The 26,436-nt window shown below is 39.5% G+C and overlaps 1 protein-coding gene across 1 annotated transcript in view; it reads left to right on the forward strand.

Moving 5' to 3' along the window:
* The window catches only part of ITSN1 (intersectin 1), a 138,604-nt gene extending 112,488 nt beyond the window's left edge, over positions 1-26,116 (forward strand). The window contains exons 29-40 of the mRNA XM_074155536.1: positions 3,593-3,784; positions 14,602-14,723; positions 15,624-15,730; positions 17,626-17,809; positions 18,272-18,370; positions 19,232-19,399; positions 21,075-21,287; positions 21,863-21,984; positions 24,162-24,244; positions 24,343-24,426; positions 24,852-25,025; positions 25,968-26,116. Coding sequence (XP_074011637.1) covers positions 3,593-3,784; positions 14,602-14,723; positions 15,624-15,730; positions 17,626-17,809; positions 18,272-18,370; positions 19,232-19,399; positions 21,075-21,287; positions 21,863-21,984; positions 24,162-24,244; positions 24,343-24,426; positions 24,852-25,025; positions 25,968-26,116 — 1,697 coding nt within the window. The remainder of the gene's footprint in view (positions 1-3,592; positions 3,785-14,601; positions 14,724-15,623; positions 15,731-17,625; positions 17,810-18,271; positions 18,371-19,231; positions 19,400-21,074; positions 21,288-21,862; positions 21,985-24,161; positions 24,245-24,342; positions 24,427-24,851; positions 25,026-25,967) is intronic.
* Positions 26,117-26,436: the final 320 nt, after the last annotated feature.

Below are 26,436 nucleotides of genomic sequence, written 5' to 3' on the forward strand. Positions count from 1 at the left end.
TGAAGCACCTCTCATTGAGAACCTTTTTCCTAAGATGAAGTGTGAGAAAACCACTCAAATGAAGATGTAGCTTTTTGTCCTATAGAGCTACTTATTTTAAGGTTTATTAAAGGATACAAGAGCAATAGACGATTATGGTTTTTAAGCTGTTTGTTAGAGCTCCACCACAGGCAATATCAAACAGTCCTGTCAGTCTACTGCAAGGTATAAAGACAGGCAGAAGACTGAGAACAAGAAGTTCATTCCTTGCAGCTGTTTCAGTCTGGAACCATTTTGGGCTTGTGAGTTGGTCTAGTACTAAGTAAAGAGGATTGTTATCAATCAAAAACATGTAAAATGGATATGTTTCTTCCATGAGCCACCCAAAAAACTTGATGTGGTTGTCTGTCATCTGTTTGGATTTAGTTGGGGATGGCAGAGGGAAAAGGCTTGCTGCTTCCCCGGGCCATTTTTTGACTCTCTATCATTAAATCAAATAAATGTTTCTAAATGAAAAATGGTGGTGAGCATAATTTTCTTCTTTAAATATGTATGAAGGATCATCGTGTAGTTCATGCAACTAGAATAAAATACTGGGGTATTAGTTTCTTGTGTCATTGGTATAAAAAGAAGTACTATATTAGAGAAGGCAAATGTTATAAATGGTGCTAATTGGCTCCTTTGATAGTAGTCATAAAAATTCAGAAAATCAGACTTCTGTAAAGACTCATGAGTTTGGGTCCTGCAGTTAAAATGATAACTCAGCATTGAGACACATGGTTTTTTTTATAAGGCAATATGATATTTTTTTTTTTTTTAAATTATTTCAGGTTTGACAGTCTGGCAGTTTTCACACATGCTAATAAAACTTTTACAGAATAAACTTTTTAGCACTTCTTTTTCATTGCCTACAGAATATAAAAGTCTTAATGACATTCGTTTTTATCGAATTCAACTTTTTTATAGACCTTTCATTTTGGAGGATGAGAACAATTATCTTGTCTTTCCATTGTGATAGATGGCCTCGCTAACTGTGTGGTTAATGTAAAAGGTTAAAGAGATTAATGCTTGAGAAGCATCTTCATAGCAAAAGTAGTGGGGATGCTTACTATAGCAAAATACATGGAAGGCCTGAAGAAAACCATCTACAAGGGTTGAAAAATGCCCAAGGTGATGCATTGTGAAGGGTCCGAGAGTGCTACTGCTGTCTGGGTTTTGAAGATAGGGAACCCATCAGAAACTAATATCACCAAAACCTCTGTTTCTTTTGACATTTTGATGTATATCCTTTCCATCTGCCATACTGTAATGCAAACTGCATGACTTTAACAACTGGTTTTTGTTGTTTGGGTTTTTTTTTAATTATGTTGCATGGATGCTTTTGCTTTATACTTTGAGGTTTTTCTTAATTTCTGACTGCTTTGTATGTGTTCCCTTCTAAACTTGTGCCATGAACATGTCCTTCCTGGTGTTGAGAAATGAAAAGAACTGTTACTGCTACTTGGACCTAGTCAGGCATAAGGGAGATCACAATATAGGAATAGTGGGAAGCATATTTCAATCATTCTGCTTGTTTAAAGAAAGACAACATCATAGATTGTACCGGTCGTGAGTGTTGTATGAGAACCTGGATTCCCCCTGCTGTTGCAGTAGGACTAGTATTAACCAACAGACAATCTTTCTAAAAAGGAAACAAATGGCTGAAAAGCACTGGGGCTCAGAGAAGGTAGACTATATCTTGCTTCTGTACTTAGGAGTACCTTTTAGAGTTTAAAATAAGTGAAGAACTTTGTTGCTGGGACTACTATAAGAGTTTCCTGTGCAGGACTGAGGTATATTCTAAACTTTGTGACCAAGTGTAGATACGATCAAGATGCTTCAGGTTCAGTTGAGGTGTCCTATCTCTTCAAGAATTCTCTTAAATTACTTCCCAAAGTTTAAGAGATCCTTGTGATCCCATTGGAGTGTTAAGATATTTTGACGATAATACTGAACAGTACCAAATTTCATAAAAATTGTTTGAATTAGAAGAAAATTATCTGAATGAAAAATTCTTGAAAGAAATTAACTCTAGAAAGGGTTACAAATCTGTTAATGTACATATTGTATTCAGGTATGGTCTAGCTTAAACTTCTTATTGTCCTTAATATTAGTAATGACCTGTAAGCCTACTACAAGAATGCTGTAGAACAGGTGCCCAGGTTTTTAAAGTGAAACATGAACATCAGTGGTGTTCACACATTTGAATTTGTGTTAGCACAAAACAAGAGTACACCAGTATGCCAGGGAAACGTACACTTTGATTAGTTGATGTGTTAGGTGTGACAAATGACAGTGAGTGCCCCCTTTTAAAAAATTTTTCCCCCCTTTTTTTTCCCTTTTGCAAGTAACAAAGCTAAATATTGAGACACATGCAGAGTCCTGTTAAATGGGGAGTTTACTTGATTTTAATCCTTGTGAACAGGCACAATGTATTAACTAAAAGGAGTTGAGTAATTTCTGAAATATAAAATAAAAAAAAGAGGAGCTATTTGACAAATTTAAGTAAGTTGCTGGCTGAGTACAAGAAAAAAGATAAAAGAAAATTTTAGGATTAATATAATGGAGAGAACCTGACAGCAAGGCTAATTAGATAGAAGTCTTGTGTCTCAAGGCAAAATACCAGAAGTCCTGTGACTTGGCATAGAGAAAGTATCAGAGAAATAGAGGAAATTATATATTCAAATAAGCAGTCCTGCTGCTTTCAAGAATTAAGAAAACTGCTCTATTATAATTGAACAGAAACAGCCATATTCTTGAGAACCAGCCAGATTTGATGAGTTTCACAGTAAGGGAATAGGAAATAGGCTGCTGGAAGCAGTCCTGTGGTACCAATAGGGCAGCCTCAGTGGCCTTGGGTTGCTTTTTTTTTTTCCTCATTCTTTCCAAGATCTTTGTGTTCCTGATGTCTTAGTGGTAGTGCAGGGATATCACCATTGGCTTTCTCTTGAATTACAGAGCTGTGTTGAGCCTGTCCAGTGCTAACGAGAAAAGTGCCTTTTTCAGGCTTCAGGTAGTGAAACTTACTTCAGGAAACTTAGTTTCCGAGACTTCTGTCCATTGACCAGTTCTGTTGGAAAGGATACTTTCCAGAACAGGTTGATGACGATGCAAAATGCTATTTTTATAAATGTACAACAAATGTGATGCTTTCGAGGTCAGGGGGAAGGCAAAAGAAGAAGCATCAACAGAAAGCTAACATCCTTGAAATGTTTGACTTTTCCTAAAATTTAAGATTTTAGCAAAATCTTCTCCTACTGCTGAGGACCTTCAAACAAAAATATCTTGTGCAGTTCCAGGCAGCTCAGTTTGTGCTGCCTGCTGTGATCCCTGACCCCTCAGTAAGCTGACTGAGAGCAAGGCTGCTAGGAAACTTTGGGTTTTTTTAATCACCTTGAGTCAATTTGTTGAGTGCTCAGCTACAGGAGCACAGGACTGCAATAGGATTGGTTCAGATCAGTGTAGTGTCTTGGAACTATCCTGTGACATCTGTAGCGTTCCTAGTTGGTTTATGCATAGCTTATGTTTTGCTGAGACGTTACCAGTGCGATAGACCTCTTCCTTTATCTTACAGTGTGCCAAGTAATTGGCATGTATGACTACACTGCACAGAATGACGATGAGCTAGCATTCAATAAAGGCCAGATTATAAACGTCCTTAACAAGGAAGACCCAGACTGGTGGAAAGGGGAGGTGAATGGACAAGTGGGTCTCTTTCCATCCAACTATGTGAAGCTGACAACAGACATGGACCCAAGCCAGCAATGTAAGTGACCCTCTCTGCTGCCTTGCTGTGATTATTTGTGTAGTACTTCAAGATGAAACATGCAGCATTGCTGTGGTTTGCAGAACTCAAAGCTTCACCACTTGCTGCACTTGTCAAAGTCTCTTTGAAGACCTTCCGTAATGCAAACCTTATTTTATGTTTGTTTTATTTTTAGTTCCCATCCCCTTTGTAGCATGTTACCCTTTATCATTTTTTGCACCATGCTGTTTACATGCCTGACTCATTTTCCTAGCTTGAATTTGCTCATTGTTTTGTTTTGCTTATGTGTTGTTTTCCTCCTTTTTCTAGGAATCATATGTTGTCCATCCCCCACTCAGGCTTGAAAGTCCTCAAAGAGACCCACTATCCCATATCACTGCCCAGAGGGATGATGGGAGATGCAGCCTTGATCATGTGGCTTCCAGCATGATCATCTACTGCCTTCTGAGTAGAAGAACACACTGCAGAGCAGTTTACCTCATTTTACATTAGTTGCATGTAATCGCAATGTTTGAGTTAATTACCTACAGAGATAGACGCAAAATTAAAATGAAACAAAAAAACACACAAAAAAAAAAATCAGAGGATAGTGGGTCCTTTTGTGGCTTTCATAGTTACCAAACTAATTTTTCCACCTTTGCACAGGTGCTTTCAGTAGTTTTAAAATTATTTTCAAATATATATTTTAGCCTTTTAAAGGAAAAGTATAAATTAAATTCCTTCATTGTAATTTTGTTTGTGCAAAAAGACCCACTATCAAGGAATGCTGCATGTGCTATTAAAATTGTTCCAAATGTCCATAAATTTGAGACTTTATGTATCTTTCTTTTTTATTGTTCACTTGTCCAGTGTTGTCAATATGTCTTTTTTTTGTCTTTTTTTTTTTTTTTTTTAATTGCAAAAGAACAGAAGGAGTTAAATCAGTTTAAGGACCTTTAAATGTGCCCAATTACAGATAAGGTATTTTGTTGTAGTTATTGTACTGTATGTATCAGGTGTTCCTTGTTGAGTGTGTAATACATTGTGGAGAGAAGAAATTAACTTCCTTCCAATGCAAGAGATATTAACCTTGCATAATGTTGTTATCCCAGTTATGTTAATTTTATTTTGCACATTACTTGTAGCTGCGTACAGTTAGGAAACACCCCGATTTGTGTTTGTCTCAGATGTTTCGGTTTTTGCATTTTCATATCAGAGATCAATAGGATGCTACATTCATGTGGGATTTGAGAATTAACTTCTTGATTTTCATCTTGGTTACATGAAGTTTGATTTCTCATTTTTACTTTCTTATGACTATGGAACAACACATTTTGAACAAGTAATTTCCTGACAAGAAAGAATGTATAGAAATATCTCCCTGCAATTAATTTCCAATGTTTACATTTTTTTTAAACTAGACTGTGGAATTTATACAAATTAATATTAAATGGAGCTTACAGTCAAGTTTATGTAGTAGATGTGCTGTAGCTAAGCCATGTTTGTCTTTCCAGCATTAGTTACAAGCTCTTGATGAAATGCCTGGTGCTGTCAGTGCAGAAACCCTCTCTTCCCAATGCCTCAAGCACAATATAGCCGTTCTACTAATTACTTTGCCATTTAGTTATGTTCTGGTTTACGTATTTCATTTATTTCTAAATTTCATGCTGGCAGTGTTGTAGCATTTCTAATCCTACCCCATCTCCCTCCTTCTGACCCATCATGCAGTGCAAAGAACAAGTGAAGCTCCTTATTCAATTGCACTTCAGTATTTCATCAATATGAATGTAAAATATATAAATATATAAAAACCTGCAGCTTTAACAACTGTAATACAGCCTTTAAAATTAGTTACATGTATAGATAATTAAATTCTTCATATAAAAGATAGACTAAAATGTGTTTGTTGTCTTGTTGCTGTGTACACACAGAACTCACCAAGTGGCATTAGTGCATGTAATGAATTTGCCACCAGAATAGCCTGCAGCCCACCTGTTTAATTTCAGTGACACTTGTTTTGTTTCTTTGAATATTATTTCAATATAATTACTCAGATTGGTTGTGATTATCTGCAACCTTTTGCACCTTTCTTTATTCAATGCTTTCTACATGTTACAAATCAGTTGATATTTTTTGACACTCTACTGGTAGGTGAATTAAGAATACTTTGTTGTTTTACTATGGGTTTACGTTGACTTAGGCTCTGTGTTTTATGCCAGAAGCTCTAGTCTTAAAACATGCACAATTGCACAGATTTTCTTTCTTTTTAGGGTAGTACTTAACATGCACAAATTTTTCATTTACCTCTGTGCCATTAAAAAAAAAAAGTTTTCTTCTTCACCGTAGCCACTTGCTGAAAAATATGCTGCCTGATATGACAGAAATTCAGCAGAACGTAATACTTGTAATTTTCAGTACCCGTTGTTTTGCTTACTGAGAATGATGTAGCCAGATTTTGCTCCACTATTTCAATATTTTGTGCATTAAAATGTTATTTTAATGAAAGGATATCTCTATTTTCCCATAATGAGCTGTTGTGTTGAAAGATTTATAACTTGACTAAAAGCGTTTGTCCTAAGGGACATTTTGTTTTTTATGACTTCAGGCCAGAAACATACTTTCTCTACATATCGAAATATTGGCAATACTTTGGATATAGGGGATTCAGGTGCTGCTTTTCTTTCCTTAACTCAAGTGAGAAGAAAAATAAAGCTATTATAATAATCTGCAGGCTACATGTTTCCTAACATGCTGCTTAAAGCTGCTGAGAGTGATGGTTCATAAAAGATTTTCAAAATCACAGTTCTCTAAAAGTTCTTGGGGTCAGTTTTCCACTGAAGTGAGAAGAACAGCCTGAAGTTGTCCCTCTGTAGACAGACAGACAAATGCACACATACGTATACACCCCCACATACACATGTTGTGCCAGGACTCCTCAAACAGCAGAGTACTGTGTATTACTCAACAGAGCAACAGCTTTATCAATCAGTCTATTATTGTTGAGAATAGTTAACTCCCAAGAACCTCAAAACACATTTAAAATGTCCTAGTCAAAGATATTCAAACCATTGTGGCTTATATCGACATACATTGTTGACATACCTATAATGGTTATTTACTCAATTATTAAAGTTCTTAAGTGTACTACTATAACTTGGCATGGTAGTATTTAATCTTCCTCATAATCAGTTTTTTCCCCTGAGCAGCAGGGAACAAGATACTGCACGTATTCTTCCTTACTTGTCTGGATTTTTTTCTTGCATTTGTGTGTACATATATACCACACACATATATAGATACATATATGAGAAAGGGAGTATGAAAGCAACTCTTTAATAAAGAAAACGGTTTATTACCATCAAAAAAATAGTTTTTCAGTCTCAATCCAGTTTTGACCTTCTCTCCTCCTTCCTGGTGCATCTGAAAAATATCTTTAACCTCCTAAGGCACACGGTCACCTCCCAATGTTGCAGATCCAGACTGCAGCAAGCAAACCTATTTCCAAAAAATGCTTGTCTCCTGTGATGGAAATGTTGCCACACTCTTGTTTCTTCGGTCCCTGAATTTGTGTCTGCAAAGCCAATAAGCACTAGTCCCAGTCAAGGCTGAAACAAGATTTTCACAGACAAAAATAAGAAACCGTTCAGAGGATTTTCGATTTTATTTGTATTTTAAGTCAACATTAAGAAAAAGAGTGGTCTCACCGCTGCCCAGTCCATTGAACTCATTCTTTGTATTAATTTTCATTTGCAAAGTACCTTTTCCCTTTGCGCAGGAGCTCAGGAAAATGAGCTGTCACTTGAGGGATGTAAAGGAGACTGGATTTAGAGACTACTCCAAGTGGTGGTGGGTTTTTTTGTTCACAGTTTTTCTCTTTACCTTGAGAAGGATTTCATAGAGTCACAGAATCACCTAGGTTGGAAGGGTGCTTTCAAATCGAGTCCAACCATCAACCTAACACTGACAAAAAACATCACTAAATCATGTCCCTCGGCGCTACGTCTACCCATCTTTTAAATACCCCCAGGGTTTGCGATTCTGCCACTTCCCTGGGCAGCCTGTTCCAATGCTTGATAACCCTTTCAGTGTAAAAAATTTGCCTAATATCTAATCTAAACTTCCCCTGGCACAACTTGAGGCCCTTTCCTCTTGTCCTATCGCCTGTGACTTGGGAGAAGAGACCAACCCCCACCTCACTGCACCCTCCTTTCAGGTAGTTGTAGAGACCGATAAGGTCTCCCCTCAGCCTCCTCTTCTCCAGGCTGAACAACCCCAGCTCCCTCAGCCGCTCCTCATGAGGCTTGTTCTCCAGACCCCTCACCAGCCTCGTTGCCTTTCTCTGGACTCGTTCCAGAATCTCAGTGTGTTTCCTGTCTTTCCTCTGGATTCAGCTGCAGAGGAAAAATTTCCATGAATGTTTCTTCAGGGGATTTGTTCATATCAATTCCAATGCTTTAAATCTGTGCGAGTCAACTCAGAGTCTAAGGTGCGGGTTTATCGAGAATGCTTTGCTTTGTCTTCAGAATCGGTTTTATTTAAATCTCAATTCTTTTGGAACTTCAGTGGCATCTTTTGCTCCCCAGGAGCTCACTGAACACATTTTTAAATGGCCTATTACCATAACCTTCCTGTGAGGCAGCAAAATAACTGCACGTTCTGGTTTTGTTCTCTGGTTTTAAAGCGGTTCTTTTAATTCTTCGTGATTATTGACTCCAGCTATTTAACTTCTTGTTAAATAGCTCCTTATATGCAATTCTCTTTGATTACAATAAATGGCTTATTTTTAACTTTTTTTTTTAGACAACTACAGTAAGTCCAGGGACGGTGGAGCTCAAATATCATTTAATCAGTTGAATTGCAAGCTAAACGCATGCACACAGACAACTGGATAACAAGCTGCTACTTAGCTAAACAGAGAGTGCTGAGGTCACCTTTTGATTCCAAACCCTGAAAGAATGTTTTCAGAAGGTTGTCCTGGATGCAGTTAAAAATGTAAATTATTTTCATGAAGACTTCATTTCCTGCATGTAGACTTTATGGGCTTTTGCACTTGTTGTTTGATAGCTTGCAAAGGAGCACTTCACTATGGATAAGGATTCATTTTGAGTTATTGTCCGCGTGAGGAGAAATCGTGATAGTTATTTTAAATATCTGGCATAACCTAGTAACATTAATAGTATATAGAAACATAATCTGATATACACAACAAATTTCTGTAACTTGTTACAGCAAGTTTCAGAGCTGTTTCATTCCTCTTCTCTTTCCATACATCTTAATTTGGAAACTTCTTTAAAAAAACCCAAACCCCGAGAATTACCCCTGTAGCCTTGTAGTGCTGCTGCTCAGCACAAAAATTCAGATTGCACAGAGCTGGAAACTAATTTGAATCAAACCTGTAAGTCTTCTTCTGTAACGTTTATTAATCCTGTGGAGCAACACGGAATAAGAAGTCAAATTTTAGAACAAGTTCAGTCTTGTGGAATAATTTTATTCAAGCATTTCACGGAAAAGGTAACTGTTAGTATCCATAGGCAGAAAGATGTTTATACTCGAGGTAGCTGTGCAACAAGTGGGTGTAGAGCTTTTAGAAGGTGTTGAATTCCCTGTGGCCTTATGATGCTCCTTGATCACAGGATACGGCTCTGTTTTCTAGCGCAAGCTTCTCATTTGTTTCTTCGTGCCCTACCTACCTTTTTGAGCCTGAGCCCTCGGCAGCAGCTGGCCCTGGCAGCAAGACAAAGCCCTGTGTCTATAAGCCATTCAGTTCCCAGCTTCTGCGTTTGGTCTGTCCAGGTACCAGTTTGTACTCACAGCTGATCCACCTGACGCTGCCGGCTCTGCTGGTACCCACCGGTATAGGGCTGTGAACTGGTGCCAGCTCTGGCAGAGTGCTAGTCTGAACCGGGCTCAAATCAGTGTCACGGATAAAGTTTTTCTGTGCCCTGGGCCTAGATGGCTGAAACGGGATTCATGTTTTGTCCATCGCACTCACGTTGTCAAATGCAGTTTTCTCTGCTGAATTGTTTCATATGTTGGAGTAATTCTGGATCCAAATGAGTGTTCAAATAAATCTGGTTTGATTGCTTCACTTTAATTCTATTTTTGGGGGGAAGACCTGAAGCCGGGAAAGATGGTAGCTGGAGGTCTGCCCAAGAAAGTGGAAAAAATAATAAAATAGTGTATTTTAACTTTTAGAATACTACATTTAGTTACCACATTTCTGACTCCAAGTGAAATACCTACACAACATCTTTATCTTTGTGGAAGACAATGTAAAATTGGACTGTTGAGTTCTGCTTGGATCTGTGGCTGATGCTCTTGACTTATTTGCCATTACTGTACAGTAAGTGGTCAGGGGCTCAAGATAGGTCCTGGGTCATAATTCAGAGTTGAGATTTAAAGTTATCTGATGTGAGATAAACCAGTCCAGGAATTGGTTAACCCAGCCTATTTATACTTTTAGATGCATCCATGCCCTCACGTGTAGGATTTTATTCTCTCCAAGCAGATTCTGGAAAGGGAGTGGTAGGCATGTTGTAAGTTTTTCTGAAAGGATTTAGTATGTTTCCTTCTCAACTGTCTCACCTTTCTTCTTCATCTCCTTCCCTTGATTGAATACTAAAACTTTTAACTTTTTTTTTTTTTTTTCATAGAAACTAAGGTATTAACCTAAAACACTCCAGAAAGATTTTGCTATTGCAAAATGAAGATGATGGTAGTGTATCACAAGTGTGTGTTAAGGACTACAAAACTTGCCTTTAGCACTCAGGCATGTTCTAGAATTTAAAACAAAACAAAACAAAACAAAGGAAAAAAAAAAAGGGAAAATTGAAATAGTAAGACCTTTGTAGGTCCTTGAGTCTGTTGCTTGGCCTGTGTGGATTGGCAGTGGCAATCCTCCCCACCTGATAATAGCTGACTGGTGTGGTCAGGAGGAGGAGGCACATATGTTGGTGGTGTGTGGTCTTGGCAAAACCCAAGTAATGCTTAATATTTTGCAAGTGCGACTTTTCAGACTTGTTTCTAGAGCCTGCTTTTGTCTGTGCCAGAAGAAAATGCTCTGCTCTACCAATAAACTCAACTACTCCAGTTGAGAGATTATAAACATGGTGAAATTGTTGAAAATAGCTGTGAAACGTGATATTGCATCACAGAAGCTTGAGATGGAGAGATCTGTTTGATCACCAGACTCTGCGCTGTCCTCAGCAAAAGCTTGAGATAGATAGTCTCTCAGTGGAGGGTCCATCCTGCAAGATATTGAAGGGAAGTTGGTGGTCACGTCTGAAGCTGGCTGATAAGAAGACTGAATGGTGAAGTGCTGTAATTTGAGTGAAGGAACGCTATCATGGTGCCAGGAGTGCTATTTCTCCCCACTTAAGGTTTTGGAGGAAAACCTTAAGTTTTTTTGACATAATTTTTTTCTACTTCTAGTTCCCTATAATAGAACAGATTCCTGTCTGCTGTGGTCTTGTCATTACGGACTGGGCCAGCATGAGGTTTACAGTGAAATCGGGGAGTTGCCTTGTTTAGAAAATCTCCCCGAATGAGAAGAAATCAGAAGTTGTGCCCATGTACGTGGATCAGTGAGTTCCACAGCAGAACCAGCCTTCTGAAAATGCAGCATCTCTTGCACATCTCTTTCAAGCTTAGTGGTTGGCTTGTAACACCCACATTTTCAGGGCTGACTTTGTAAGGAAAAGAAACAACAAGTTTACTTCTTAGAATGATATTTGAAACTAGTTTTTGCATTTCTAGCATCCCTTAGTCCTATAGGTCCTATGGTGACAGGAGGTCAAAGCATGGATTTCTAGTTACAGCATTTGTAATGTTGTTTCTGTAAGTCCGAACAGAATGACCAGTCTGGTGAATGTGTGAGAACGCCTCTGCTTGGGGTCATATTGGTTATTCAATTAAAGGGCAGAAATTTGCATATTCACAGTACTGTGAACACACCAAGTTAGCTATTGTAATTTCCCGGTTCTTTTCTGAACTTGCTAGATTGTTTGTAGCTCAGGATGCAAATTCGGCACCTTCCAGATGGGATCCAACACTCTGCTTTCTCAGAGCAGGAGAGAAAATATGAAAGAATGGGGCATTCAGTAACTGAAGACAAATCCCAGTGCCTGATTTTAAGTACCTGAGCGGCTGTGTGCAAGTGTGCATATCTGTGTGCTTTAAGTTAGAAACATTAATCAATTCTACACTGAGGTAAGGTCCCGTACTTTACCCACGGCAGAGCTTTCCCATCTGTTGGTGCAAATGTCTGATATCGAGGGCGCTTTCTAGCCCCTAGCAGGCATCTGGTTTAGCGGATTGAATTCATGAATGGTATTATTACAGCTGCAAGTGGAATTTGGAACTTCATAAAAGTACTTTGCACAGTACTTTGGTGTCCATGAAAAACTAGCTAGAGCCCTGTGGCCTGACATTTCCCCTTGGAAAGGAATCCAGTTCTTCTTTGGTGTTTTTAATACAAAGACAAGAAGAATCTTAGTGCGTGTGCACCTCATGAAGAAAATCCCTTATCACAAAAATGTCTCCTGCACGTTCTGCCCAGATTCAAGCAGGCTATTTTCCCAAATATTGGGTGTGCAAAAGTAGACCATTCGTTGAAGTTCAGAGTAGCCCATTGACATCCCAGTTGGCTGGCTGTCAAGCTAGCCGCTAAAATATATTGTGATTCAAAGTGTTAAATGCTTCCTCTAAAAGGCTGGTGGTTGGAAACCACACTTCAAACCAAGGTCATCAGCATCTTTGAACATTAAACTTCCCCAGTCTCTGGAGAAAAATAATTAAACACTTTGTTCACTTTTAATGAAGCTGACAGTGCATAGGGAGAACTAATTCTGTTTATTATACCTCTGATTTACATGATAACTAAGAAAACGCTGTGAAAGCAGCCATTTATTAAGCAGAAATGAAACTTTTGGCTTTTGAAATGTGCCTAGTGCTTTGATTATTTTGGCAAAAAAGTTGATATTTCTCAAAACCTACTTTGTATTTCAAGCAAAGTTTCAACTACGTATTCTAAAAGACTGCAATGTGCTATGCTTCCAATCTGATCTGTTCTCAGCTTCTTAATTACAAAGGAAACTACCTTGTATCTATTTTTTTTCTTCTTTTTTTCTTTTTTCTTTTTTTTCTTTTTTTCTGCTTGTTTCTTTTTTTCTTTTTTTTTTTTTTTTTCTTTTTTTTTTTTCTTTTTCTTTTTTTTAAAGTCAAATCTGTCATTAACTTTTCAGGAGCACAGAGTAGTTGAAGCAGCAGTTCAAGATAGCCCATGAAAAACTTAATGGCCGTACACATGGACCTTGCTAGTGGCATAGTGCAGAATCAGTTCCTGAGTTACGGTCAGGAAGCTAAAAAAGCAGTAAATGCTATCTAAGTATTGACTTTATATGCAAAGAACTGACGGAGTTGGCCAGAGTGTGATGTGATTAGGAGCAGTAGGGGTTCACTTTGTGAAAGCATATGTGAACAAATGATCAAAAACTCTCCCCGTTCCATCTCAGTAGGCCGGTGTCATTGTTGATGCTGGTGGACAACGTAAAAAAAAAGCCTTGACCGTTTTAAGCCCCATGAAGTGAAGGTCCCCTTGAATATTTTTGTGTCGGAGCTTTTTCCATAAGGAAAGTTTGTTTCAATGGGGAGGAATATACTGAATTTGCCCATACTTTGCTGGAGGGTGGGGGAAAGAATTAAATTGAAGAATTTTGATTGTGTGGAAATAGTTGTAAATAGTGCATTTTTAAAGACAAATGTTTTCAACCTATTTGAAAACACCTTACCTTTGCTTTTTGAAATGCATTTTATTTTATGCAGAAAAGTAATAAAAGTAGTGTAAAAAGTGAAACTGGAAGAAAACATTCTGCTTGACAGTCTGAGAAGAATTTAATCAAGCTCAGCTGAAAAATACTGGCTTACAGAAAAAAATTGTAATGAAACATTCTGTTCTAATTCTGAATAGAAAATAAAACTTGAGATTCTAGAATTTATATAAAAATTCTAGCATCTACACAGGATAAACACAAGGAAGGTGGTTTGCAAAAATTAAAGGACAAAACTGATGGAAGACGAGTTCTTAATTACAAACTGTTCCCATGCTTTTAAAGATAGAGGAGAACAATAGTAAACCCCTTTGGTTTGGCCTATAAATCAGTGAAATCTGTGGAGTGATCCTCACTAAGCTTCATGTGCTCTGGCTCACGTCCTTCAAAAATTTAGAAGCAATTTTTAATTGCATTGTGAAGAAGTAATTAAGTTCTGCAGGACCTTCTTGATTACAATCCCTACTTCGACTAGAAGGATAAAGGCTAAGCTTGAATTTAGAGTATAAATTGGCTGAAATTCCAAAGCACCCATCAGACCATAAGGGTCACTGTAGCACTCCTTCCTAATTCTGTTTCCTTTTAGGATATCTCTACATTTTCTTTGACAGTAATACCAGATGAAGTCTTTGCCCCCTTTTTCATTAACAGCCACCCCATTTGGGGGTTTGTTTTACAGTGTGGCTCCAGTTGAATGACACAGCTAAAGGGGACAGTCAGCTTCGGAGTGAGGTTGGAAATGGGCAGGTAGTGGTGAGAGGGACTTCTAAGCTTTGCTACCAGAGAAAACTTATAATATAAAAATGGCCTTTTTTTTTTTTTTTTTTTAATGTGCTAAATACAATGTTTTGAGTCACTAAGAGATGAAACGCTGTTAATGATGTGCCATTACATGTGAACAACGATTAAGTGAACTGAACAGGCAGTAGTTACTGTTCATTAAGCATTATTTGAACTGCTGCAGATCTGAATGACCATAAGTAAAATCTAGGATCCTTTTGTGTTTTCCAGGGTGTGCAGACTTGCATCTTCTGGATATGTTGACACCTACTGAAAGAAAAAGGCAGGGATACATCCATGAGCTCATTGTCACAGAAGAGAACTACGTAAATGATCTGCAGTTGGTCACAGAGGTAAGATGGCACAGCAGCTTTAGGAACAGGTTTTAATCACTCATCTTTTTAAAGTAAATCAATAATTTCACTGTGCAAACTCATTTTGTATCACTGCTGTGTTTGACTTCCTATGGATGATCTGTATGAAATCTTCATCTGTATATCTATTTCTATAGATATATATATGCATGTATGAGTGTGGGTGCAACTAATGTAAGCCCTTGTGTTGCCATCATTAAAACACTGTTTAAAGTATCATTCTAGTAAACCCTTTTTGCTCCTGATTTTGAATATTTATTACTCATGTATAAGTTCTTAAAGCTTGAAGCACTTTATGGGCCAGTTTCTACATTCACAGTGGCACTCAGTTATCACTTGCTGTGATTTTCATTAAATGTTACAAGGTGCATCTCTTATGTGGAAAAAAGGGAATTAGTACAGGCAAGTGACTTAGTTCTTTTGACAGAGAGGGAAAGCCCTTTTATTGAAAAAGGTCAAGATGTGCAAACCTGGGACACTGTGAGATAAATCAGAACTTCCATAAAAGAGTCCAAAGTAAAATGTACTTTAAGTTGTATTATCAAAGTAATCCTGGGATATTTTGCAGGACACCCCTAACTAAAAATTCCCAAGTTTCAAACAGATTATCCAGGTCATAATACCACCAACACAAACTTAGAGTATTCTCTTTCAAAGCTGTACGCCGCTCACTAACATATTATCAGGGAACACTGGATCTCTAGGGCACAGCGCATGTTTGGAGTCTGTTCCGCTGAGTGTCAAGTGCTACTCTGATGTGAAGTTTTCTCACCTCCAGACTAAGGAAATGAGCAACATCAGTCTTAACTAAGACTGATGTAAGTAAGTAAGTATACTTGCCATATACTTTCTAAATTGCTTAATTTTCTGAATCTATAGATCTTCCAGAAACCACTAATGGAATCTGAGCTGCTAACAGAAAAAGAAGTTGCTATGATTTTTGTTAATTGGAAGGAGCTGATTATGTGCAATATAAAACTACTGAAGTAAGTTTTTTTTCCCCATACTTAGCAATAACAAGATCATGGGCCTCTCCCCCTGCTTCTCCTTTTAGCTGCATGAAAATATTTGCCACTTAAGCAAGTAGTAACCAAAAGGGCCATGCTTTTTTCCTTGTTGGAAAAAGCAGAATATTAACAATGTTTGCTATGACTTATTGTTGTTGTTGAGAAAAATCCAGCACTTCTTTGCTGAGTAAGTATTTGCACTTACTTTGCTCTTGGTGTACATGTGCTTCAGAAGGCAAGATCAGCCTCTCCTGAAGAGTAATGCCTGCCAAGGCTCCCCACAGATCCGTGATAGACCTTTACTTCCTCTGTTACAGCCCGTACGCAGTTCCAGTCGTATTATCCATGAATGCAAAACAAGGCACAACAACCTCTGCCTCCCTTATTCTGAGTTAGCTGATGCATTCCTTCAGTTATTGTAGGCTTATAGCACCTGAATGAGCTGTTTTGTGAGAAGTGGTGCCAACAAAGCCTGGTTTCCTATGGATTTGTGTCCAGTGTACCCTGCACCCTTCCTTTCAAAGTCTCCAAGTATTGCAACCCCAACTCTTTGCCATGAAACTCCACACAGTGCAAGTACCTTTATTTCTCCCTTAATTCTCTGTGGCCTCTGATCCACAGAGGAAGATCCGCTCTTCCTACTTGCATCCTTCTCACCCATGCCTACTGCTTCAGCAAGACACAGTAAGTGATGTGGCTGGTTTGGAGGCATGTGCATGCAGGCTACACATCTGGTCATTGCCAGAGAAACTGAGCAAGGATTGAGTTAAAACTGCAACTTCATAAGCAAGAGGACTAATAAAGTTCCTATTTTCCTTACTGAGCTGCTAATTTTCATTGAACTTACGGGAATTTTGTAACCATTTCTGTTGGAAAAGACCCTTAAGATCATTGAGTCCATAACTTTGAGATACCTCCTTTTTTGTAAAATGTGTTTGAAAGTGGCCCACAAGTTGAAAAGTCATGACAGTGATAGGACAAAGGCAGGCAACTCAATGACAGTAAACCTCCTTTCCTTAGGAAACCAGGCTGAAAACTGGAAGTAGCTTTGAGCTTAAAGTAGTGGTAAGGTTTTTATCCCTCATTCATGAATATATCTCTTACTCTCTGAACTAATAGAAAAGGAAATTACATTCCTTTTTATATTGTATCTGATCTGGCATTGCAGCATTAAGTTACTGTCAAATAACAGTTTGGTTAGCACAAGAGGGAAAAATGTTGTTGGCTGAGGGTGCAATCTTGATTATTGAGTTCTTACAATACGCAATAAATCTTGTGGGTGATCTATGCTATCACAGAATCACAGAATATTTTTGGTTGGATGGGACCTTTGAGATCATCGAGTCCAACCAATAAAAAAACAAAAAAACAAACAAAAAAACCCCCACCAAAAACAAACAACCCCCCCCCGAAAAATCCCAGAACACCAAACACCAAAATCAAACCAGAACAAACACCCACAACCCCACACCATCCCACCCACAAACAGACAGAAACCAACAATCTCGGGCACTAGAGCATGCCCTGAAGTGCCATGTCTACACGTTTCTTAAATACCTCCAGGGATGGCGACTCCACCACCTCCCTGGGCAGGCTGTTCCAGTGCCTGACCACTCTCTCAGTAAAGTAATTCTTCCTAATACCTAATCTAAACCTCCCCTGCCGCAACTTCAGACCATTTCCTCTGGTCCTGTCATTATTCCCTTGGGAGAAGAGGCCAACACCCACCTCTCTACCCCCTCCTTTCAGGTAGTTGAATATTCAGGGATCTGTCTATTTCAATAATGAATAAGAATCAAACCATTTCTTTCATAAATGAGGAATCATTCTTTAGTGGTCTGCTTGTAAAACACACATGACCTTTCCATGTTTAGGGCTTTGCGTGTGCGTAAGAAGATGTCTGGAGAGAAGATGCCAGTGAAGATGATTGGTGACATACTGACGGCTCAGCTGCCACACATGCAGCCTTACATTCGGTTCTGTAGCTGCCAGCTCAACGGGGCAGCGCTCATCCAGCAGAAGACAGATGAAGTCCCCGAGTTCAAGGAGTTTGTTAAAGTAAGAAAAGAAGTGATTACCGTGAATTTTGTACACCGTAAATTTAGCTCATCATTTCGCTGATTTGCAAAACATAGTCTCAAACAGTGCTCTGTGTTGGGCTAGAACGAAGAAGCTTCAGACTTAAGCACTCATTGAAGGAGTACATGTTTTCATTGAAATAATAAATTTTTTCAAACAACTACAGAGCCATAAAATACTTTGTTTAATAATGGTTTTGCTGTAAAATGCTGGGACAGTAAGAGGAGGCCCTTCTCTTGTACAGGCGAGGCAGGTGAAGAATATGTTGTAAAAAATACAGGAAATTCTACTGCACTGATATCGCTTGTGATCTAAGAACAGATTTAGCTGAGGCATGGTGTTCATTTGTTGCCTTACCTTTTTTTTTTTTTCTTGGAGGAGCTCATTTTGCAGGGTTTAAAACAAACTGACTAACACCATTTTACCTCTCTAATGTTTCAGAGGTTAGCAATGGATCCTCGCTGTAAAGGAATGCCACTATCAAGTTTTCTACTAAAGCCTATGCAACGGGTAACAAGATACCCACTAATAATTAAAAATGTACGTTCTTTTGCAAGGATGATGTTTTTTTGATGCTGCTTTGCTTATAGCTTGTTTACAGGGTAGTTTCCCTATTTGTGTCAATCTTTATCATTGTTAGATATCTGATGTGCTAGGGAACATGGAGTATCCTTTTATATTTGATCACACTAGAGCTAATGCAGTAACTCATTTGGCTTTGGAGAAATGTCTCTGGATTTCCATTAGGATCAGAGGTGAAACTTGCACACAGAGAACCAGAAGGCAGTAAATGCTGAGTGAAAACTTTAAAATGCAGATAAGGGGAGTAACAAGTCAATCTTATGCTCATCTTTGCCATTTTCCAGTGTGAATGACAGTGTCATTCCCTCCCCATACTCTCGTAAATGACATTCAGTGTGTGCAAGCCTGAATGCCAAATTGTTGCAAGTTACCTTACTGCGCAGCTTGCATTGCCGGATGACTTACAACCCTTCCCTAACTTTCATTTGTTGCCTAACGCTTACCATCATCCTGAATAATGTTATTGAACTTGGCCCAAGACTTTCGCAGGAAAGAATTATAAATTGGATGTTGGCATTTAAGAGAGTGAGTCCTTAAACAGTCATGGATATATTTCTGTACGTGGCGGGAATTTGCGTACTTATGTCGGAAGAGCGAGCGGTGTACTGATGTAAAGGCTGTGCAGGCAGGCATTCACTTCAGCCCTTCACAAAGAGACTGTGAGTTTGTTTCCTATTTTTCATGTTTGTCAAGGAGGAAAAGAAATTTGAAACATACTGGCTGGCTCTGATGAAAATAAAGAAATAAAACAGAAGTGTACTATAAATACATTTTAACTGCAGATAGCAGAAAAGGCTAATGTATTTTATTTATCTGTAGATAATAGAGAACACTCCTGAAAACCACCCAGACCACAGTCACTTGAAGCATGCTCTTGAGAAAGCAGAAGAATTATGTTCTCAAGTAAATGAAGGCGTGCGGGAGAAGGAAAATTCAGATAGGCTGGAGTGGATCCAGGCTCATGTTCAGTGTGAAGGCCTGTCGGAGGTAAAAAAAATGTTCTATTTAGAGTAATGCAAATGTGGGTACACTTCTTCACCGGTCGGGAAGAAACCATGGCTCGCTCACAGCACTGCATCAGGGGACAAACAGTGTAATTAATCAAGTCATATAATCTTCAGTCCTTTGTTCTCATCTTTCTTTGGCTCCCTTTCACTCCTGCACGTAATCCTTTTTTGCTGCTGGTGTTATTGCCTTCTATATGATAAATGCTGCTTTTGTTGCCTGCCTCTGGACTAGTGCCAGGTTCAACGCTGCAATTTTCAACCACAACTTTCCGGTTTCATAACTCTTTATAATACAGCGGTTGTTGTACTGCTGTATCTCCTCCTGAGGCTATACCTGACCATCCTGGAGTGCATTAATCACAGAAATATTTTTTTTTTGTGATAAAACTTTGTATGCATTTTGGAAGCTCAAGAACACTGATCAAGTCTCTCTCAAGAACTTCACAGAGAGAATCACTGCCTACCATTGCATACTATTTTTTAAGGCAACATGCTAAACTTCTCTACTGAAACTATAAAGAAAATAATTGTGTTGGTATGCCCTGCAAAAGGATGGAGGATATTTTGATGGCCTCACTGTTATTGGTAAAGATAATAGAGGCAGACAGATCACAACCTGATTGGCAAAATATGCGCTGAGTTTTCAGTTCTGGAAGATTAAAAAAAAAAAAAAAAAAGCATTGCTTGGTTTATAAACCGGAAAACATTGCATTTCATCTTATGAAATGTAACTGTTTAAGAAAGACAGGTATAACGATTTCAGAAGGGTCAAAGTCACGTTCAGCTGACTAAGTATTGCCCAAAGGAAGATGGCAGCTTTTATCTTCTGTACACGATGTCTGGCCCTAGAACGCTAAAATATTACCTGAAAGACCAACCAGCTGCTTGATGACACGGTAGCGGCAGTAGCAGCCTTGAATCGGTGGCAAGGAGTGGTCCGGCCTTCACTCAGTTTTCTGACTGAGATGTTTCTAATCTGTAAAAGGAGCCACTCCAGATCTAGCTGCCTGGCCAACTAGGAAGGCAAGAACCGTACTATCACCTAGTGAAAATAAACCTGAAAATGACACCTAAGGAAAGGGCAAGCCGCTACTCATCACTACTCATCTGGTAACAACCTCCAGATGAGTCTTAAATTCTGCCAGTTCCAGCCACTGGTCAGCAGCTGTCCTCTAACTCCAGGTATTGTGGGTACACAAAGGCCAGCTATCCGGAATTCTTTTGGTATGTTTTAATGGGTGAAATTAAAACACAATTCAGAAATCGAGGCCTTATTAAGAAAGCTCAGCGTTTGGAGAGGCCATATGCATTGGCTACTGCTAATCCGGGGCAAGTCATCATCAGCTCAGTTCCGCTCACAGAGATGCATGCGCGTGGCAGAGAAACTCAAAAGGAGGCCCAAATGCTTTTGGCTTTTCTCTGACTGTCCAGGCCATGCCCCGTGCAACTGATGGGCTGCCTTAAAGTTAGTTTTCATCTAGCATTTCTATGACTTGCACTGCTTATCATGCGCAAGACAGAGACATTGCTCGTCATCCCTGTGACGCAAATTAAAACCAACGTCAGGACTCAAAACTATATTTGATCTCTTTCAGGGGAACCTCGATTGTTTTACTTTATACAGTGCGTTGTTGTTCTTCTTCTACTTTTCGCAGCAACTCGTATTTAATTCTGTTACAAACTGCTTGGGACCACGCAAGTTTCTGCACAGTGGGAAACTCTACAAAGCCAAGAGTAACAAGGAGCTGTATGGCTTTCTGTTCAACGATTTCCTCCTCCTGACTCAGATCATCAAACCTCTTGGCTCTTCTGGCACAGACAAGGTCTTCAGCCCCAAGTCTAATCTGCAATACAAAATGTACAAAACTGTAAGTACCACTCTTAAATGGTGACTTAGCTAGCTAAGTGATGGCTAGGATAAGCTAATGGTGACTAAGATAACTAAGATGCTAACAGTGCATATAGCAGGCAGCGGCTCCCATACTGGATGTGCAGGCAATAGCCTTTATATAGAAGAGGTTTGAAAGCTTTGGCATATGCTGGGGATTCCAGGGACTGATGGTGAGAAAGCAGGTTGTTTGCCTTAGCGAGATAAGAGAAGATGCTTTTGAAGTTTTGCTAAAACAACCTCTCTAACAGAGGTCACGTGTCTCAGAGAGAGACGGGGAGAGTAGCGTTAGCTGCTCTTTGTGGGAAAGGAGAGATTGCTATGCTTCATGAGGCTGCTTTCTTACTTCAAGAGAGGTGTTCCAAGACTGTGGAGGGACCTATATCTTTGATAATAAGAAAATTCCCCAAATGACATATCTGAAGAAAGATGGGAGGCAGGCAGAAGGGGAAAGATATTGAGGCAAAAAAAAAATCTGTTATAAATTGCTCTGTGTTGAATGCATCTGTTCAGATATTGTGTGGTAGAACTCTAGCTTTGCCTAATGTTTTACAGCCCATTTTTCTAAATGAGGTACTAGTAAAATTACCCACAGACCCTTCTGGAGATGAGCCCATCTTCCATATCTCCCACATTGATAGAGTCTATACACTCCGGGCTGAGAGCATTAATGAAAGGTAAGTACCTGTGTAGGCCATGTTAGTACTGAATTTAAAAAGTCTAGTGTGAATGTATTTGATGTATACAGCATAGCAGTCTCCAAGCAGTTTATCTTACATGACTGGAGAATTTCTTCTGCTCAAGATTATCGTGGTATTCAATATATGAAAAGAAGGGAGAAGTAAAGATGTTTCCTGAATTCCAGTAAGACCAGCAGTGAAATGCCTAGGAGGGCAGATACATAGGCCATATTTCATAACATTTTATGTTAGAATAAGGAAGGCAAAAGACGCAATCCTACCTTCTTCTGTTAATATCTGTTTGTTTGTGCCAGTGCAAGCATTTGCATGGCTCTATGTTGAATGAGAATGAGGAACGGGCCAGAATTAGACTTGAAGCAATAACCTACCAGAGAAAACCCAGTTAGTTTTAATTTGGTTCAGTTCAGACTGAAACCATCAAAAGAATGGCAACCTCAAAACCTCAGCTGGTGATTTTTGTCTCTGGCAAGCTTATGGAGACAGCATTACACTGACTTACATTGAAAAGGTTTCTCTGCACAAATGTAACATCTTGAAAGATAACTTTTGTTAAAAAATGGAACCTGAAAGTACAGAAAAATCCGCCACCATAGTATAGACGTTGCATTATGCCAGTTTGCAAATGTATGGTCCCTAAAAATTCTGATACGTTAAAATGTATAAAACATCTTTGCTCCCTGCCTGCCTGACAGTGTTATTCATTATTATTTATACACATAGTTTTCTTGCAAAAGGTCTGACTTTTATGGTTTCCCCTTGTCCTTTGGGATGTTGTCTGTCCCTGTATGCCACGGAATGAATGACCATCATGGTTAGACTCTTGGTGATGAAAATTTACACAGCCTTTTCAATTTAGGACCTGTTGCACAAATCAGAGTATAGCAATAATTGCCTGTTCTGTGTCAGAGCACTCAGCGGTAGTCAGAAACATCTAAACTCTGCACCGCATTCATTCTACCTAGCTCGAGGAACTTCAGTGAGATGCTTAGGCACCCTACGCTGAACCATCAGTGGAAGGAGCTAGATCTTCGTGTACTGAACGCCCTCTGGAGGTTCCTGCCACTCTACAGTCACTATAGAGAGAACCCACGTGAACTGCTATCCGGATTTGGGCACTCTAGTCAAATGCCTTTACTTATATGCAATACAGCCCTTGTCTTTCTTTTGTGCCAGAATTGCTTACAAAATAAATGCAGCATTTTAGGTGAGATACCTCCAGGGTTTCATCATTCATTTGCTTTTAACTATGAGCAACATTAGCATCAATGAGTGATTAATTTGTCTATTTAATCTTAAAAGACCTTTGTGGATCAAAGGCTTAGTGTACTTCTGAAGCTGCCATTTACCATTTAGGGCAGAGGAGGAAGACAGAATTGTCCTTAAGTGTTTTGTTTTCTTAAACAGCTTTCTGTGCAGAATGCAGGTGAGTGTTCAGACCCAAATCTGTGTAAGTAGCTGCAATGCCCTGTAGAGCAGCAGCTCTTCATTTTGGGATCAGAAATGGATCCACAGCTTCTACATACTATCATTTTGCCTTCACTCAGGTCTCAGGCTCGCTCATGTGTCACAGCAATTCTTCTAAATCCTTGAGGTCCCACAGGACCCCTTCTTCTATACTTTTTCTCTGTCAGTCTTTCCACTCAGCCTATTAAATATGAAATGGTTTCCCAGAAGGGCCCATAGGGAACCACGGTCATTCATCATCTGTGTATTTCCTGAGTTATGCTTCATGAGGCTCAGAAGGATTTTGGTATGAAGCCTCTAGGATCAAGAAAACTGGCTGTCTCTGCAATGTAGCTGTCTTCTGTCTTCTGGCTACAAGAAGTCAGTTTATTCCAATAAAGCAAAAAGCTTAGTGAAAACAAACCTGTTATCTATACCTTTTGATTTCTCACCAAGTTCCTCCTGCTTGTGATTCTCTTGAGTTTTCTTCGTGTGGTGAGATCTGCTAGCTTGGGATGGTTACGTTTCTGCAGGTGCTATAAACTCCCATAGGATCTCTTCCAGGCACACAGCTTCAGTGTAGCAGAGCCTGTGATGGGGCCAGAGCCTTGGTTGGGAAGGAGGGACAGATTTACTTTTGTCTGCTGTGCTCCAGGGAGGAGAAATGGAAATGGTATTTTGCAACTTTTTTTTTTCGTTTCCTTCTGAAGGACTGCCTGGGTTCAGAAGATCAAAGCTGCTTCAGAACTTTACATAGAGACTGAAAAGAAGAAGAGGGAAAAAGCCTACTTAGGTACAGCATGGGATGCAGAGGCTCTCATCTTTTGTGGAAAAGTCCATGGGCAAGAAAACATGTTAATGACTTCTCTCTCCTCTTCTGTTTCACCACAGTTCGCTCGCAAAGAGCAACAGGCATTGGGAGGTTGATGGTGAATATTGTTGAAGGCATTGAACTAAAGCCTTGCAGGTCCCATGGTAAGTGCCTTGCATTTTCCACAATGTGCCCTATGAAGAAAACATTCCTATTTGTCAGACTAACTTCGAAGGAGGTTCTGTCCAAAACATGGTTTTGTTTAATGAAGCCATTTTAATGAACTTAAAATATACCGAAGTGATTTTGTGCAGTTCAGTAGCAGTCATGCACTGCACTTAAGCATTTATTTCAGACAAACTTAATTTCCACCACCTAAGCCATATCATAAGAGACCACAAGCCACAAAGTTTTGAAATGAAGAGTGGAAGGTGCTCAGCGCCTCATGGAACTGTGTCCTGGTTCATTGTAATGGCAGTGAGGCCACAGTCTTTCCCCAGTCTGTTGGCTGTAGGAGTAAAAGGACATTTAGGAAGATCACACACCTAAAACCACGATTTCTCTTTTTCGTTTGTTTCTCTTTTCCCAGGAAAGAGTAATCCGTACTGTGAGGTAACGATGGGCTCTCAGTGCCACATTACCAAAACGATACAGGACACCCTCAACCCAAAGTGGAACTCCAACTGCCAGTTCTTTATCAAAGACCTCGAGCAGGACGTGCTTTGCATTACAGTGTTTGAGAGGGACCAGTTTTCCCCAGACGGTACGTAGGGGGCTGCTGTCCTTCCAAGGGTATTTCCAAATCTCCTGTTTTGAAGAGGTATATGCCTGCTGAGGTAAATCATGGGATCAGGGAATGGTTTGGGTTGGGAGGAGCCTTTAAAGATCATCTAGTTCCAACCCCAATATCGAACCCCTTTGCATATCAGGAGCCCCTACTCACCCTTGGTCCCCAGTGGAGTCATGCAAAAAGAATCAAGCTGTCTCTGTGTTTTGGGGGTCTCCTTTCTTGTACAACTTTACAGCAACTAAAGTGTCGTTTGCAATTCTGCTAAGCCTTTAACAAACTCTGGATGGTGTTTGCGAATGGATAGATTAATGCAGAAGGAAGAGAAATGTCTCTTCAAGTTCCTGTAATATGCAGTAACAGCAGCAGAAATGAAGCCAGGATTCCTAACCCATTCTTATTTAATAACCTGTGATAAACATATGGGGCATTGAAAAGTGTATTTTGGAGTCATAATCTCTCGGGAACCTCTTGGATAGGGCTGTCATTCATGTGGCCAGCACCAGTTGGCCCATTGACCTCGTTGCTGGTGTGATGCACTCCTTAGCTCTATCATCTCCAGAGGGCTTCACTCTCAGTTTGAACTGTGCAGCAGCCTTTGGCCTTTTTTTCTAACGTATCATAAAATAAATAAGCTACTGAAGCAAGGCAGCTGTGAATTACATACTAGATTTTTCTGCTTATGGGGCCATTTATTTTTAATGCTGCTGCTGTCTGATATGGTCCAGCTAAAATCCTCTTCTATGCAAATTGGCGGCCTTTGGCCTTTTTCAACTGCAAAAACATAGTTGCACTGAAGACTCGTTTTCTCCTTTCGTTGTGTGCAGATGGAAGCTTAGTTCCTTCTGCAAATTAGCATTTTATTGCAACATAAAACATTTGTGTCATTTCTGAGCATGCTGTCTTTTTGCATTTCAGACTTTTTGGGCAGAACAGAGATCCGTGTGGCAGACATTAAGAAGGATCAGGGGTCAAAGGGACCAGTTACAAAGTGTCTCCTTCTGCATGAAGTCCCAACAGGAGAGATAGTCGTCCGACTAGACCTGCAATTGTTCGATGAGCCTTAGGAGGAGAGGGACCAATGTTTTATTTCAGTCTGAGTTCACTGCAATAGGTGTCTGCAGAAGCAAAATCCTTATTGGTGTGATCTGAAACTACTGCTTGCCCTTCACACGTAAGAGGGTTATCAAAGCAAACAGGAGCATCTTTGTGCCTTGATAATTCTCACTGAAAAATGAATCCCAATTTAGTGAGGAGATCTCCCTCGATTTCTCTGTGTGGAACTTGAGGTTAGTTTCCTAGGTTTATGAAATGACCTAGTTGTTCGTTGTGCTCCAGTCTGAAAGGCTGGCAAACCGCATAGGTTGCTGTGCTTGCTCCAGTTACC

Source organism: Numenius arquata, chromosome 1 (assembly GCF_964106895.1).
Source record: "Numenius arquata chromosome 1, bNumArq3.hap1.1, whole genome shotgun sequence".
In the NCBI taxonomy this organism is placed as follows: domain Eukaryota; kingdom Metazoa; phylum Chordata; class Aves; order Charadriiformes; family Scolopacidae; genus Numenius; species Numenius arquata.